We start from the raw sequence: 13,770 nt of genomic DNA on the forward strand, positions 1-13,770 counted from the left end.
TTCATTAATTCATTTCATTCTTCACAATGTCATAAATGCTTCACAGGTGCCAGGCGGGTGTTCAGTATTTGGTACAAGAAGATGAAAAGGGAGTATCAGTGTTTCAGTAAGTCATAAATGGTCCCTGCTCTAGGGCACACAGTAAGCTCTACATAAATGTGAAAAAGTTACTAGAACAGAGACTTGGATTCCATGTACTTGCCAAGATAAACAATCAGCATTTAAAACAGTCTTAATTTTGAATGTTGGTCCAAATGTCTTGGGGTCTGGATGATCCCAAGTGAAATAGATGTAAATAAAAGGCAGTCCCGTGGCTCCAGCCACACACAGCTTAGGAATGGGATGGTGCATTCACAGAAATCTACAGGTGGAGAATACAGTGTCATCAAATTAACACTTGGGAAGTCAACTGCACTTTTTTTTTTTTTTAAAATAAGTCAAGGGTTTCAGTAAAACAGAAAATCCAAGTGAAGTCAAAAGACACTTGGACATGTGTTCGTATGAAATTGATGGACACATTTCCCTTTTGTGAGTGTCAGCTTTTCTTTCTTAGGTTTCAAAGTCCTGAGTACAGAAATATTAATGTTATAGTATGGCTCCCTCTTCTTGCTCTCCATCCTTGAGCTAATCTTTACATTTAAATCTGTAAATGCTTTACAGCATTAATTATACTGCACAAGGTTTACAAAGCTCTAAAGACTGGGTGGAAATCAATCCTTTACACATGGCCTTATGTAAAGATCACTCTTTGACCTGGTGTGACTGGTACAATACAATGCAAATACTTAATATACATTAAATACTAACGAAAATCATGGTGTTTGTACTTCATTTGTTATACTTTAAAATTCAGCTCAATTTTAAGCTTAAAATTAAGCTTTAAAATTCAGCTTAATTCAAGTGTATCTCATAGTACTAATTCTACCTTTTTATTCTTTTAAAAAAATTTTATTGGAGTATAGTTGACTTACAGTACTGCATACATGTCAGGTGTACAGCAAAGTTAATCAGTTATACATATACCCATTTTTTCTTTTAGATTCTTTTTTAAAATAATTTCATTTAGTTATTTATTTTTTGGCTGTGCTGGGTCTTGGTTGCTATGCGGGCTTTTCACTAGTTGTGGTGAGTAGGGGTACTCTTTGGTTGCAATGCATGGGTTTCTCACTGCATGTGGCTTCTCTTGTTGTGGAGCACAGGCTCCAGGACTTCAGGCTCATTAGTTGTGGCTCCTGGGCTCCAGAACACAGGCTCATTAGTTATGGCACACAGACTTAGTTGCTCTGCATCATGTGGGATCTTCCAGACCAGGAATCGAACCCATGTCTCCTGCATTGGCAGGCAGATTCTTTACCACTGAGCCACCAGGGAAGCCCTTTCTTAGGATGGTTTCCCATATAGGCCATTACAGAGGACTGAGTAGAGTTCCCTGTGCAGCAGTTTCTTATTAGCTATTAATATCTTTTTAACATATAGTAGTGTGTATATGTCAGTCCCAATCTCCCAATTTATCCCTTCCCCCTCTTATCCCTGGTAACTATAATCTTGTTTTCTATACCAGTGATTGCGATCATAATACAGCACCATATAGCATCTGTTGTTTCTTTTTAATCCACGGAAAGAAAACACAAATGATAGTTTCCTCCGATGATTTAAAATCCTACTACAAGCACACAAGGAACAGTTTTTAAAAGAAAATAAAACCAGTATAATAGTAGTAAGTGAGGGCAAAGAAGCTAATCCTCCTAGGAGATGAGTTTTGCTGTTTTCAATGACTTCAAAATAGGGCAGTAACCTTTATCTCTTAAAACTGTTTCACCTCCTAAAAAATCTCTTTTTGCTGCCACACCAGTCATAGCAAGCTGAATAAAATTTGTATGCAGTTTCCTAACTTCAGTGGACCAATAAATTGAAACCATTGCAGAAATAATACCCTTATTTGAGGTTTTCTGATTTAAAGGGAAAATGCTTGACATACAAGAAAAATCTCAGTCTTTCAGTGGAATAAAACTACCGGAGCATAGAGAACAAACTTTATTCCCTGCCAAATAACTGATAGATTATAAACTGAGCCACCAATAGAGGTAGCTGATAAATTTCAACTTAAATAAAATTCACATTACACTGTAGAACTATATTCACAGGAATACTGCTGTACAGAAACATGGTAGGAACACTCTGTTTTTGTTTTTCTTGCTGGAGCCACAGTTTATAATATTTAAAAGCAAATATTCTTGTGAACAAAAACTAGGTCATTCATCTTTTTAAAGTTCTTTGAATTGTGAACAACTCTGCTGAACAGTAGAGATTGGTACAACATGGTAAATCAACCATGCTTCAAAAATATAAAAATTTAAAACATCCTGAAAACATACTGTACATGTTTTCTGGATTTCAAACCTACTGAGCTCATTTCACTAAAAGCACTGAGAACTGTAATTTTTTATAGTTTTTTATTTTTTAATAATTCGAGTTAGGGAAGATGGTATTTATTTGATAATATGCATCTCATAGTACTAGAGGGTTTGAAATTTTTAAATACATTTGTTAGCCATTTGAATTTTCTTTTCTGTGAACTACCTACCTATACAAGCTTTTTGCTTATTTTTCTATAGATCTCTGGAAATTTTCCCTATAAATTTGTTTGTGCACTTTGGTTATTAAGAGTATCATTCCTGGGACTTCCCTGGTGGTCCACTGGTTAAGAATCTGCCTGCCAATGCAGGGGATGTGAGTTCAGTCCCTGGTCTAGGAAGGTCCCCCATGCCTCAGAGCAACTAAGCCCACACGCCACAACTATTGAACTCACGCATCCCAGAGCTGGTGCTCTGCAATAAGAGAGGCCCGAGCACCGCAACTAGAGAGTAGCCCCTGCTTGTGGCAACTACAGAAAGCCTACGTGCAGCAATGAAGACCCAGTGTGGCCAAAAATAAATAAATAATTTTTTCAAAGGGAAAGGAATGACCTGTTTTTTTTGTTTTTTTAAAAAAGTATCAATCCTCTGTCTAAGTTATAGTATAGAAAAAAATTTTCCTAGTTTGCCCTTCACCTTTTTTATGATCTTTTTGATGTACAGAGGTTTTAAGTTACATATGATCAAATAATTTATATTTTTGTTTTCTATTTTTTCTACTGCTTTTATACTGAAAAAATCTTTTCCCACATAAACGTTAAACTCATGTTCAGACTTCACTTCAGATCTTTTGTATTTTCATTTTCTTGATTAACTGTCATTGAGTCTCTAAGGCCTGGGGTGAACTCATAGTGATTCCTAGGGAAGACCTAAGCCTTGGGAACTCTGAGCTTAGAAAGAACTCAATAGACTCAAAATCGCAATTGGAAGCAGATATTGGAAAGATGGCAGAAAAGACATCTTGAGTTTCTTAGGGGACCTAAATAATTTAACAGTATATAAAACTGGTTTCCTTGGTGGAATTATGGACTGATTTGAATAGATATGTTTATTAAATTACAAGGGGAAAAATTTTACAACAAGGTATTTTGAAATCCCAATGCCACGCATGTAGCTATGCTCAATTTCAGTGCCATAGTCTGTAGGGTTCATGAATATTACAACCCAAGAGGCTATTTTACTTGGGGACTAGAAAGGAGATGATGGAAAAAGGAAGTAGCAGAAGTGGGTGGAAGTATTTTTGCTCCTTGCTAGATGGAGATGGGTGAGTGTTGAGTGAAGAATGAAGGAAGCTTCGGAGAGGAAGAAAGAAAGATCTGGGGCTTTGGGGAGCATTCCAGAATAAAGTTCTTATATAAATTTATTGGGTGAAGATTCCAAATCAAAGAATTTAAGTAATACTCATTTTATAGCATAAAATAGACAAAACCAGAAGTATGTGCAAAGTCCTAAATCTCCTTTAAGTTCCAGATACATTTTGCTGTTGTTTTCTGGTGGTTGACTGACAGGAAATTTATTATTAACTGACACCTCATACATTGTAACCCTACACATCAATTCATTTAAAATTAACATGCAAGAAGACATTCACTCTGGAAGACAGTTTGGTTAACAGAAGCACATCTGTAGATGAGCTGTCTCTGCTAATATGACACTTTGAAAGCAATGATAAAGAACCAGTGACAACTGAAATCAATTCTCTCCTCTCAGGAGCTAAAGAAAGGCAAGAGGTGCCTGTTGCAAGGTCTGTGAATAAATGTCTAGTTTTCTAAAAACAGTTTACTATCAATCTTATTCAAAGCTATCTTTTTCTTCCAGTACAGTAAAATGTCAACTAGCACGCTTGCTCTGAGAGGGGCCAGTTGAGCCAATTCAGTTACCTTGTTACTGACAACTTCTTGAAAAGTTATTTTACACCAACATTTAATGAGAATCTTCACATTTCACTTCTTATTAAGTAGAGGGGAGATCTGTCATTAATTGCTGACTATAATTTTGTGAATACCACAATGTGGAAGTTCTCTACACACACACACACACACACACACACACACACACACACACACACACAGATAGATTCCCCCATGCTCACCTGCTGCTAGGGTGCAAACACTGCCCTAGGTTCCCCTGGTCAGAGGCATGTGTGCATACCTCTGATTTGGAAGGAGCCTTTTACAACAGGCAGGACTCAGGAAGTCCTTTCTGTTGGTAGGGAGCTGACCCTCTGCAGCAGAGACAGAATTGTTCTGTTTGGGTCACAGAAACCTCCTTACCAGGTCAATTCTGGGCCTGGCTCTGGGCAAGGTTTCTGCAAGCACAGCTTAGATAATCTTGTTCTTCCACCTCTCAAAGATTCTATGAGCCTGCTAATATTTCCTACTCAATTCTTTTCTGTTTAAATTGGCTATAACCTACCACTAAGGACCAAACCAGCAAAATAAACATGAAATGTCTTTGATGACTAAGAACTGAATTTAAGCATCATCATTCTTATTTATTTATTTTGACTGTGACAGGTTTTAGTTGTGGATCTAGTTCCACAACCAGGGATTGAACTCGGGTCCCCTGAATTGGGAGCACAAAGTTTTAGCCATTGCACTATCAGGGAAGTCTCAAGAGTCATCATTCTGAGAATGAATTTTCAAATGCAGAAATGTGATTAGCTAATACTTACTGAGTGATCACCAGGTATTAACACTATGCCTGTGCTAATTACTTTACTTGCATTAGCTCATGTAATCCTTAAAACAACTGAAATAGTAGTTGTCTCCACTACCAATAAGCAGAAAGAGATTTAGATTGATCAAGAGGTTTGCCCTGTCACACAGAGAAGACAAGTCAGGACTTGAACTCTTGCAAGTTAGCTCCAGGGTCTGTCCTCTTAAACACCACACCACACTGCAGGAACAAGAGAAGATTCCACTATACACAGATTGACCAGTTCATGAAACCAGATCTACTCCTGACAATAGCTTACTTTTTCATGATTTAAAGTATAAAACTTTAAGTTATGTAAAATATGCATAAACCATTAGATTCTTAATAGCTGAGATTTTTATTATAAGTGGAACAACATAACTACAATTGATATGATTTAAAGCCCCACACAAGTAGCAAATACATACATGCAACAGTTCTATCTGCAATACCCAGAGTAAAAAAAAAAATTATAATTTTTATTTTTTTGGCAACTGCATAAACTTCCATAGTTGTATGATCTTAGACATGTCATTTAAGTCTGGTGAACCTCAGTGCCCTTATAGAATAGAAATCTCATCATCAAACACCTATTTTATAGATGAGATGGATAATAATAAAGGCTTGTCACAAGGTTAACATGAGAACATACGTAACAGTGCCTTACAAAAATGTATACAAGTAACAGATTTTATTATCATTAACCACATTGCTATGAGCAGTTTACAAAGTTCTTTTGCGTATCTTAATCCACTGAAATCCCACCAAAACCCTGTTATAGGTAAGAGGTATTATTCTCCTATTATATGAGGAAAATGAAATTTAAAGAAGTTTTATGATTTATCCAAGATACGACAATGGATAAAAAGTAGAAAAGACTGGAGCTAGGTACTTGACTCACAACTTCACCATGATACCATTTAATCTATTTCATAAAGGAAAAAACCTTTTTGTCAATAACATCTATTTTTATTATTTAAAAACCTCTCCTGGGATTATGGCATAGTTGATATGACATGTTTATTCCAATATGGAGCTGGATGAAAATAGGCCACTCACCTTTTTGACTTCATACTTAATGGCAAGTTTGACCCGACTCAGTGAAGCTTTATGCCTGTGCATCTCCAGAGGATCTGCCGATTCCAGGTCTCCATTCAGAATGGCTTCTACCTCTTCTGAGTCTCTGCAAAGATCCAGCACACCCACCACGAAGTCTTTGCATTGCATGGAGAGCTTCCGATAGTCATTCTAAGAACAAGATAGTTAGAATTTAATGCAGAGAAAGTGCGTTAGTTCAATGGAACGTGTTCAGGGGTTTTGTAAATTAGAAAAAGTCTATCTAACTCTGGGCAGGAGGTTTTAGCCCCTAGGTAGATGCAAGGTTTGTTGAGTTAGATACCAGCTGGATTTGCTTCCACCTCCCCCCTTAGCCAGGACCTAATACATATAAGACAGTTCTGAAAATGGTGTGCAAGTTTTCATTAAGAAATACTGGCTAAATGCTTAATGCTGAAAGGCCAAAGTATCAAACAGGGTTGCGTCTCTCTTGTACAGATAACCAGTAGTTTTCTTAAAGCCAAAACAAAGCCATTTCTATGATGAAAATTCCTTAAGTGGCGATCTGACATAGAAAACTGACTATACATGATGATAACCTGTCTGCTTTACTATCCACTGCCTTATTGGAGGCAGCGCTTTTCAAACCGTAGTCTTCAGACCAGCAGCCTCAGTAGCACCTGGACATCTGTTAGAAACATAAATTCTCAGACCCCACCCAAGACATCCTGGTTAGAAGCTGAGGACGAGGGGCAGCGGTGTGCTCACACACTCTCCCAGTGTTTCTGACACACATCTGTGTTTGAGGATGATGGTTTATAGTGAAAGCAAAGAGGAGGACAGGTACCAACACAGAGGGCATTTTTCTCTTGTTTGTCTGAAGGGCACATTATGTCCTGTAGAACTAGAAGGAGAGAAATATCTGATTATATATAATTGAATTCTCAAGGGTTGCAGAATATCAATACCTGAGAGAAAATGTTTCAGGCCACTGGAACTAACACCGTGCTAAAAATAATCTGTGACTCTTTAATTTCATTAGCATATTTATATAGTGCCATGAACTGGCAATGGCACCCCACTCCAGTACTCTTGCCTGGAAAATCCCATGGACGGAGGAGCCTGGTAGGCTGTAGTCCATGGGGTCACTAAGAGTCAGACATGACTGAGTGACTTCACTTTCACTTTTCCTGTTCATGCACTGGAGAAGGAAATGGCAACCCACTCCAGTATTCTTGCCTGGAGAATCCCAGGGATGGCGGAGCCTGGTGGGCTGCCGTCTATGGGGTCGCACAGAGTTGGACACGACTGACGCGACTTAGCAGCATGAACTGGTAGAAGGCATTTGTCAGCATTCCCTGCTACCTTCTGAATGGAGCTCTATTGCCAGCCCATTGGTTCCAATCTAGGTGTTAATGACCATCTCTCAGGAAAATGCCCGACTTCTGCAACTCCCAGCTCCACTTCTACAACTTTCACTAAAATCAGGAAAATGAATCAGATGATAATCTAGATTGGTACACTTGAGGAAAATAGAATTCCTCATTTCAACATGTCCTGAGATACTATACATGTCTAATAACTGGGTAACATTTAGAACGGCAGAATTTCTAGGTTTCCAAATATCATACTTTAAATATTTAAATCATCTTCATACAACATGTTGCAGAAGGAAACGGCAACCCACTCCAGTATTCTTGCCTGGAGAATCCTGTGGACAGAGGAGCCTGGTGGGCTGCTGTCCATGGGGTCGCACAGAGTCGGATATGACTGAAGCGACTTAGCATGCATGCATGCATTGGAGAAGGAAATGGCAACCCACTCCAGTATTCTTGCCTGGAGAATCCCAAGGACAGGGGAGCCTGGTGGGCTGCTGTCTATGGGGTTGCACAGAGTCGGACATGACTGAAGTGACTTAGCAGCAGCAGCAGCATACAACATGAAAAATTTCCATTTTTCCCCTTAAATAAACTTGATTTGATGCGCAAAATCACTGCACCAACTAAAATAAACAAGAAGAGGAAAGACTGCTTAAAGGCTACACAGACTAGAATAGTTTCCATTTCAGATATCAGAAATTCAGATAAAGAAGAGTTGCAGTTAATCCTTTTCCCCTCATAAGGGAACAAATAAAATGAATAAAAACTTCAGTCTTTGGTTTCCATTCAAGTTTGGTACCATGCAACTGATAAAATTAATAAAATGTTCAATCTCTGGTTTCTATGCAGAGTGTCAGTTAAATATCCATCTGCCTTCCATTCCTGGAAGACTAATGAAATATTTTATTATAGCATCCAGAAGAAGTATTAAATCCATGTCTGTTTCCATATAAAGCTCCCCTTTTAGTACATTTTTTAAATGAAATTTCCTCCTGTTACTTGTCAGTTCAGACTGTTCTATAATATTTGATACGACACAGGATGGCCGATTCTCCACTGATCAGAAGTAAAAAAAGACCTTTTTCTCTTCTCAAATAAAACATAGAAACCACTCCTGCAGTAATATCCAAATAATAACTCATTATCTTTAAAATTATAACCTGTAAATTACCTGATATTAAAGAAAGCTTTGTGTTTTTTTCACATCCACTAAAAGATCAGTCAGGAAGCAAAAAACAAGTAACCAAGTTGCAAGGACAACACTTTGTTTTCGTAACAATTTAATCATTTCCTCCTGGAAGAAGTCTGCTATCCATGTACAGAAAATAATCAGAGCTGGAGGAAATGGTGATTTCTTCTATTGGGCTTACAGAATACCATTTCGCCAATATATGCAGAGCTCCCAGGGAACTCTGGCAGCTGACTCCGTCAGTTCTACCATGAAGTCCTGCTCTCACTACTTCACAACTCAGACCTTTCGTCTGGTCCAAATTTTCTAATGATTTTCTCTAAATTTAGTTTTGCTTGATTATCTTTATTGTGTGACTTTTCCATTACCATGGTCCTCCACAAATTTACCAGATGGGTCTGCAGCCCACTTTACAGAGCAGAAACTCAAAACCTGGAAGGCCTGCTCAAGCCAGAGGAAGAACAATGAAGCCTGGGCCTCGTCACAACCTGTCTACAGGTTTCAGCAGGTTTTTAACGTTCATGGTTTAATCCCTTTTTATTCTTAACAGGAAAACTGTAATTCAACTCTAAGCAGGATTGCTCCTGTCAGATCCTTTCCCTAATAATAAAAGAGGCAGGACAGTGTAGTGGTTAAAAGGATAAATCTGAAACCAGACTTCCTGGATTTGAATACTGGTTCTACCACTTCCTAGCTGTGTGACCTTACAGAAGGTGAGAACTCTCTGATGAAAATAAGCCTATCTATTACTGCTATTAGGCTTCCCCAGTGGCTCAGGTAAAGACTCTGCCTTCATTGTAGGAGACCTGGGTTCAATCCCTGGGTTGGGAAGATCCGCTAGAGCAGGGCATGGCAACCCACTCCAGTATTCTTGCCGAGGAAATCCCATGGACAGAGGAGCCTGGTGGGCTACAGTCCATGGGGTCGCAAAGAGTCAGACATGACTGAGCAACTTAGCACAGCACAGCAAATTATTGCTGCTATGAGGATTAAATGCTTTGAGTGTGCTTGGTACACATCAACTACAGAATTGCTTCCATGTTACCAGGTACAGCATGTTACATAGAAGAGCTAGAACTGGGACTCAAGGCACCCAAATCTAGGCTTAGCAGATGGTACGTTGGCTATAGTCTTTGTTTTCTCACTTGTAAAATGAGAGGTCTGTATAGGCAGATGATTCCTAGAGTATTTTCCTGCTATCAAATGCTATCTTGCTTTTGGACTACATTCATTTTCCTCTTCCTTACTGTCCTACTGTGATACAACTTGACATTGTTTTTCTACTTTACAAAAGGAACATCTGAGGCACAGGGAAAGCACAGTGCCTTTTTTTTTTTAAGTGCATCATTGATTCAGAATTAGAAAATTTCAGCTTAATAAATGGCTAGCTTCCTCGCCACTGACATTTGGAAGATGAGATATGGAGCTCAGCCTCTCCAATACTCTGTTTCTCAGAATAGCTTCAGACAGCATTTGCACATGGAAAATACTTCTTTAATAACCTGTCACCAAGCTGTCCTCCATTCATCTATCTAAATCTATATCCTAGAATGTCCAGCTCTTGGGATAATGACCATCATATGTTTTTGGCACCATGCTGCCTGTACTCTTCAAGGACCTTTGGAGGCTGCACGATGGCTGAGAACCTTCTCTGAAGCACCTAAGGGATGGCAGTCGAGGGATGAGATACTGGGTCTTACAGGCCACTGGTAAGATGAATATTCATATGCATTTGAAATAGAAAAAAAAAATCATGTCTTTTTCACTAGGGAACATGTTTTTGTTTTTTTTCAAGGTTAGTACTTTAAGCTCAAAGTCTTGATGGAAAGAATATAATGAACACCACGGAATAGGGCAGATTAAGTGACCCTGACTCAGAAATAAGCTTCACTTTCTGCCCTTTCAAGGGAGGCAATCTCTGGGTCAGTGCTGTGAAAGCACTATTTTTTCTGTCTGAAGTCCTGACAGATGGACATGAGTGTGGGATGAGAAGGCAAAGCGATGAAAAGCAGACAGATAAGCAAAGTAAAGGATAAAAAGGATAACAAGGACAAGTGAATATGGGAATGAAAAGGAACATTTAGTCAGGAGAGAGAGACCTGTAGTCCTTCAAGATCATAACTTACAAAGACCTGTCTGTATTTTGCCTCTGAAATGGTTACACTACACAAATACCTTCCATATAATTCAGAAAAAAGGAACCATGAGGTTTCGATGAGTTTTGCATATCCTTAAGATAGCTGGCAGCTTTATGGATGCTTTCCTAAACTCAGTTGTGCTTTCTCCTCTTTTTGCCTCTTCATTTGTAATCGTTTCCCACCTTTGAAAGGTTATCAGAGGTGACTCTTTATGTTAGGGTAAAGGAGATTCCATGTACTATCAATATGGGTTTAGTTGGCATCAAGGGGAGGACTATGAATAACAAATTTTCTTAATATTACTTCACTGAGACTACTTCTCTGAGTAGAATTACATATGTCACCATCTTCTGTTAATTACTAAAACATAATCTAGGAAAATATTTGCAGAATTTCTTATACAGACTTTCAGTACATACCAAGCAAAATGCATAAAAACAAGGTTTGAGTGACCCTTGGAATAGTAAAATAATAAATTTAGAATTATACTTTTTATGATAAGTGAAAGTGTTAGTCAGTTAGTCCTGTCTGACTGTTTGCAACCCCATGGGCTGTAGCCCACCATCCTCCTCTAATCATGGGATTCTCCAGGCAAGGATACTGGAGTGGGTAGCCATTCCCTTCTCCAGGGGATCTTCTCCACCCAGGGATCAAAGCTGGGTCTCCTGCATTTCAAGTGAATTCTTTACCATCTGAGCCACCAGGGAAGCCCATACTTTTTATTACTATGATGAAATAAAGTGACATTTAGACTTTTATCTGAATGCGCTTCTATTCTTTTCAAACAGAATTTGAAGTTAAGAACTTGCTCTACCTGAGTTCTGTGAAAAAATAATAATTCATTTTAAGTACAAGGAAATAAATCTTTTCAAATACCACATAAGGAATCTTTTCAAAGGGAGTAGATAGATATAGGTGATACTTATTTTCTTGTTTGAATTTTCCCACATTTCCAAATTTTTACAATAAATATGCACAGCCTTCATATTAGAAAGAATTTAATGGAATAACAAATAAAATTATACTAAGGCCAGATCTCCATCAGCACAAGATGAGTGTTGATGGATATTGAGGAAATCTGGTATATATGGAAGGGAAAAACCCCACAAAACTTTACTACCATTTTTTTTCAACTAGTTAATTTAAATTATATTGCTAGTTGCATTTGTGTGACTCTCAATAAGTATGAAAAACTGCAGTAAAACCTAAAAAACAGAATAATCACTTTTTCTGTGATCTGAGACCACAACACTAAAAAAAACTATTAACTCAGCATCCAAAAAATAATTCAAGGAAGTGATGCCTAGAATCATCCTCTTTGGTGGATAATGGGAATCAAGAGCCTGCTAGAAAACGGTCTGACTTTCACCAGATCTACAAAGTCTCCTCCTGCCCTAGATTTAACAGGCAGAATCATCTGAAATGCACAGGAAAATGTAGCAATTAAAAAACATTCCACTATTAATGTATAGTTTTTAATAAAAATAAATAATACTGTTGACTGGAGATGATATCCAGAAAAAAGTTCACTCGTAAAAAAATCTACTAAAGCAAACCACTTTTCTGTCTTTACATTTCTGGGTTGACCTAATGTCCACAGCTCACCATTCTGAATATTGTGGATTTCATTTGTGGATTTTAGTTGCAGCCACTTTTGTTATAAATAAAATGACTTCAGTCATTCATTTAAAATTTTATGAGTCTTTTGACTTTTAACTAAAGGGATATACAAATGTTTGGGCCAATAAACAGTGCATACAAAACTATTTCTATATTGGGTGTCATCATACAACTAGCTACAAAAGAGGAAGAACTGGGAAGGAAGATCATAACCAAATCCCTCCTTCAACAAAGGAGAAGTCTCGTGTACTACTTAACACCTATCCAGAACACAGAGCTGCACAATCATTACAGCTCTCTGATCCAATATATACCCACCCCTAAAACAAATTTATCACAGCACCGTGCTGAGAAGAGAAAAATCATCAGATCATTTTTGAACGACGCTCCCAATCCCTTGAGATTTTAGATCCACTGGACAAAACTGATCTGGCAGCAGACTGCAGAAAGCGCCTCGCCGGGAAGTGGAAGAGCGCGCGGCTTACCTTGAACTCCTTCTCTATGTTGGCCAGCTTGGCCAGCTCGTTGCTGAGCTCCAGGGCAGTGAGCACAGGGTCCTCGCTAGACAAGGACAGATAAGCTGGACTGGCCAGCCCCTTGTAGGCATTGATCCTTGAGCGCGAGTGGCTGAAAGAGTCATGCCTCTGCTTCTCCGTGCAGTCCCCGCACTTGCAGAAATAGTCGTGCGGCCGCTCGATCCTGGCGCCCTTCATCAGCAGCATATGCACCACCTCGTACTTCTGGCAGTGCGCCGCCAGGATGATGGGGGTGATGTCCGGGGAGAAGCGTGTGCCGTCCTCGTCGTAGGCGTAAAAGTCGTCGTCCTGCAGCTCCTGCTCGCAAGGGCTCAGGGTTAGGCGCCTGCTGGCCGCGAACCCGGGGTGGTTGAGGATGGCCTCCACGATGCGCACGTAGCCCTTGCTGATGGCGAGCAGCAGGGCGTCGCCGATGCGCGCCAAGTTCTCCTTCTTGAGCAGCAGCTCGGTCACCTCCAGGTGCTCATTGCCCACCGCCAGCTGCAGCGCGTTCTGGCCCATGTAGTCCACGCAGTTGACGTTCAGCGTCTTGGACTCCTCCAGCATCTTGCGCACCACCGGGATGTTGCCATACTCGGCGGCGTCGAGGAAGCGCTCCTCCTCCGCAGTGAGGCTGGTACCCCGGTCGTTGAACATGAAGGCCGGTCCCCGGACGGCTTGGCGCCGACCCTTCTCCCGCATCACCGTCTTGCGCCTCAGGGACGGGCTTTCCTCCATTGACCTAATCAGCAGCAGCAACAA

General features: G+C 39.5%; 1 protein-coding gene across 9 annotated transcripts in view; it reads right to left on the reverse strand.

Annotated features, from left to right (window-relative positions):
• The window catches only part of TRPC3 (transient receptor potential cation channel subfamily C member 3), a 71,420-nt gene that overhangs the window by 35,991 nt on the left and 21,659 nt on the right, over nt 1–13,770 (reverse strand). For all 9 annotated transcript variants that reach the window (XM_081544851.1, XM_081544850.1, XM_081544849.1 and 6 more), the window contains exons 2-3: nt 12,979–13,750; nt 6,171–6,359 (exon numbers count right to left, since the gene is read on the reverse strand). In XM_081544851.1, coding sequence (XP_081400977.1) covers nt 6,171–6,359; nt 12,979–13,750 — 961 coding nt within the window. The remainder of the gene's footprint in view (nt 1–6,170; nt 6,360–12,978; nt 13,751–13,770) is intronic.

This window comes from Giraffa tippelskirchi, chromosome 11 (assembly GCF_054371585.1).
Source record: "Giraffa tippelskirchi isolate mGirTip1 chromosome 11, T2T-mGirTip1v1.2.pri, whole genome shotgun sequence".
Taxonomy (NCBI): domain Eukaryota; kingdom Metazoa; phylum Chordata; class Mammalia; order Artiodactyla; family Giraffidae; genus Giraffa; species Giraffa tippelskirchi.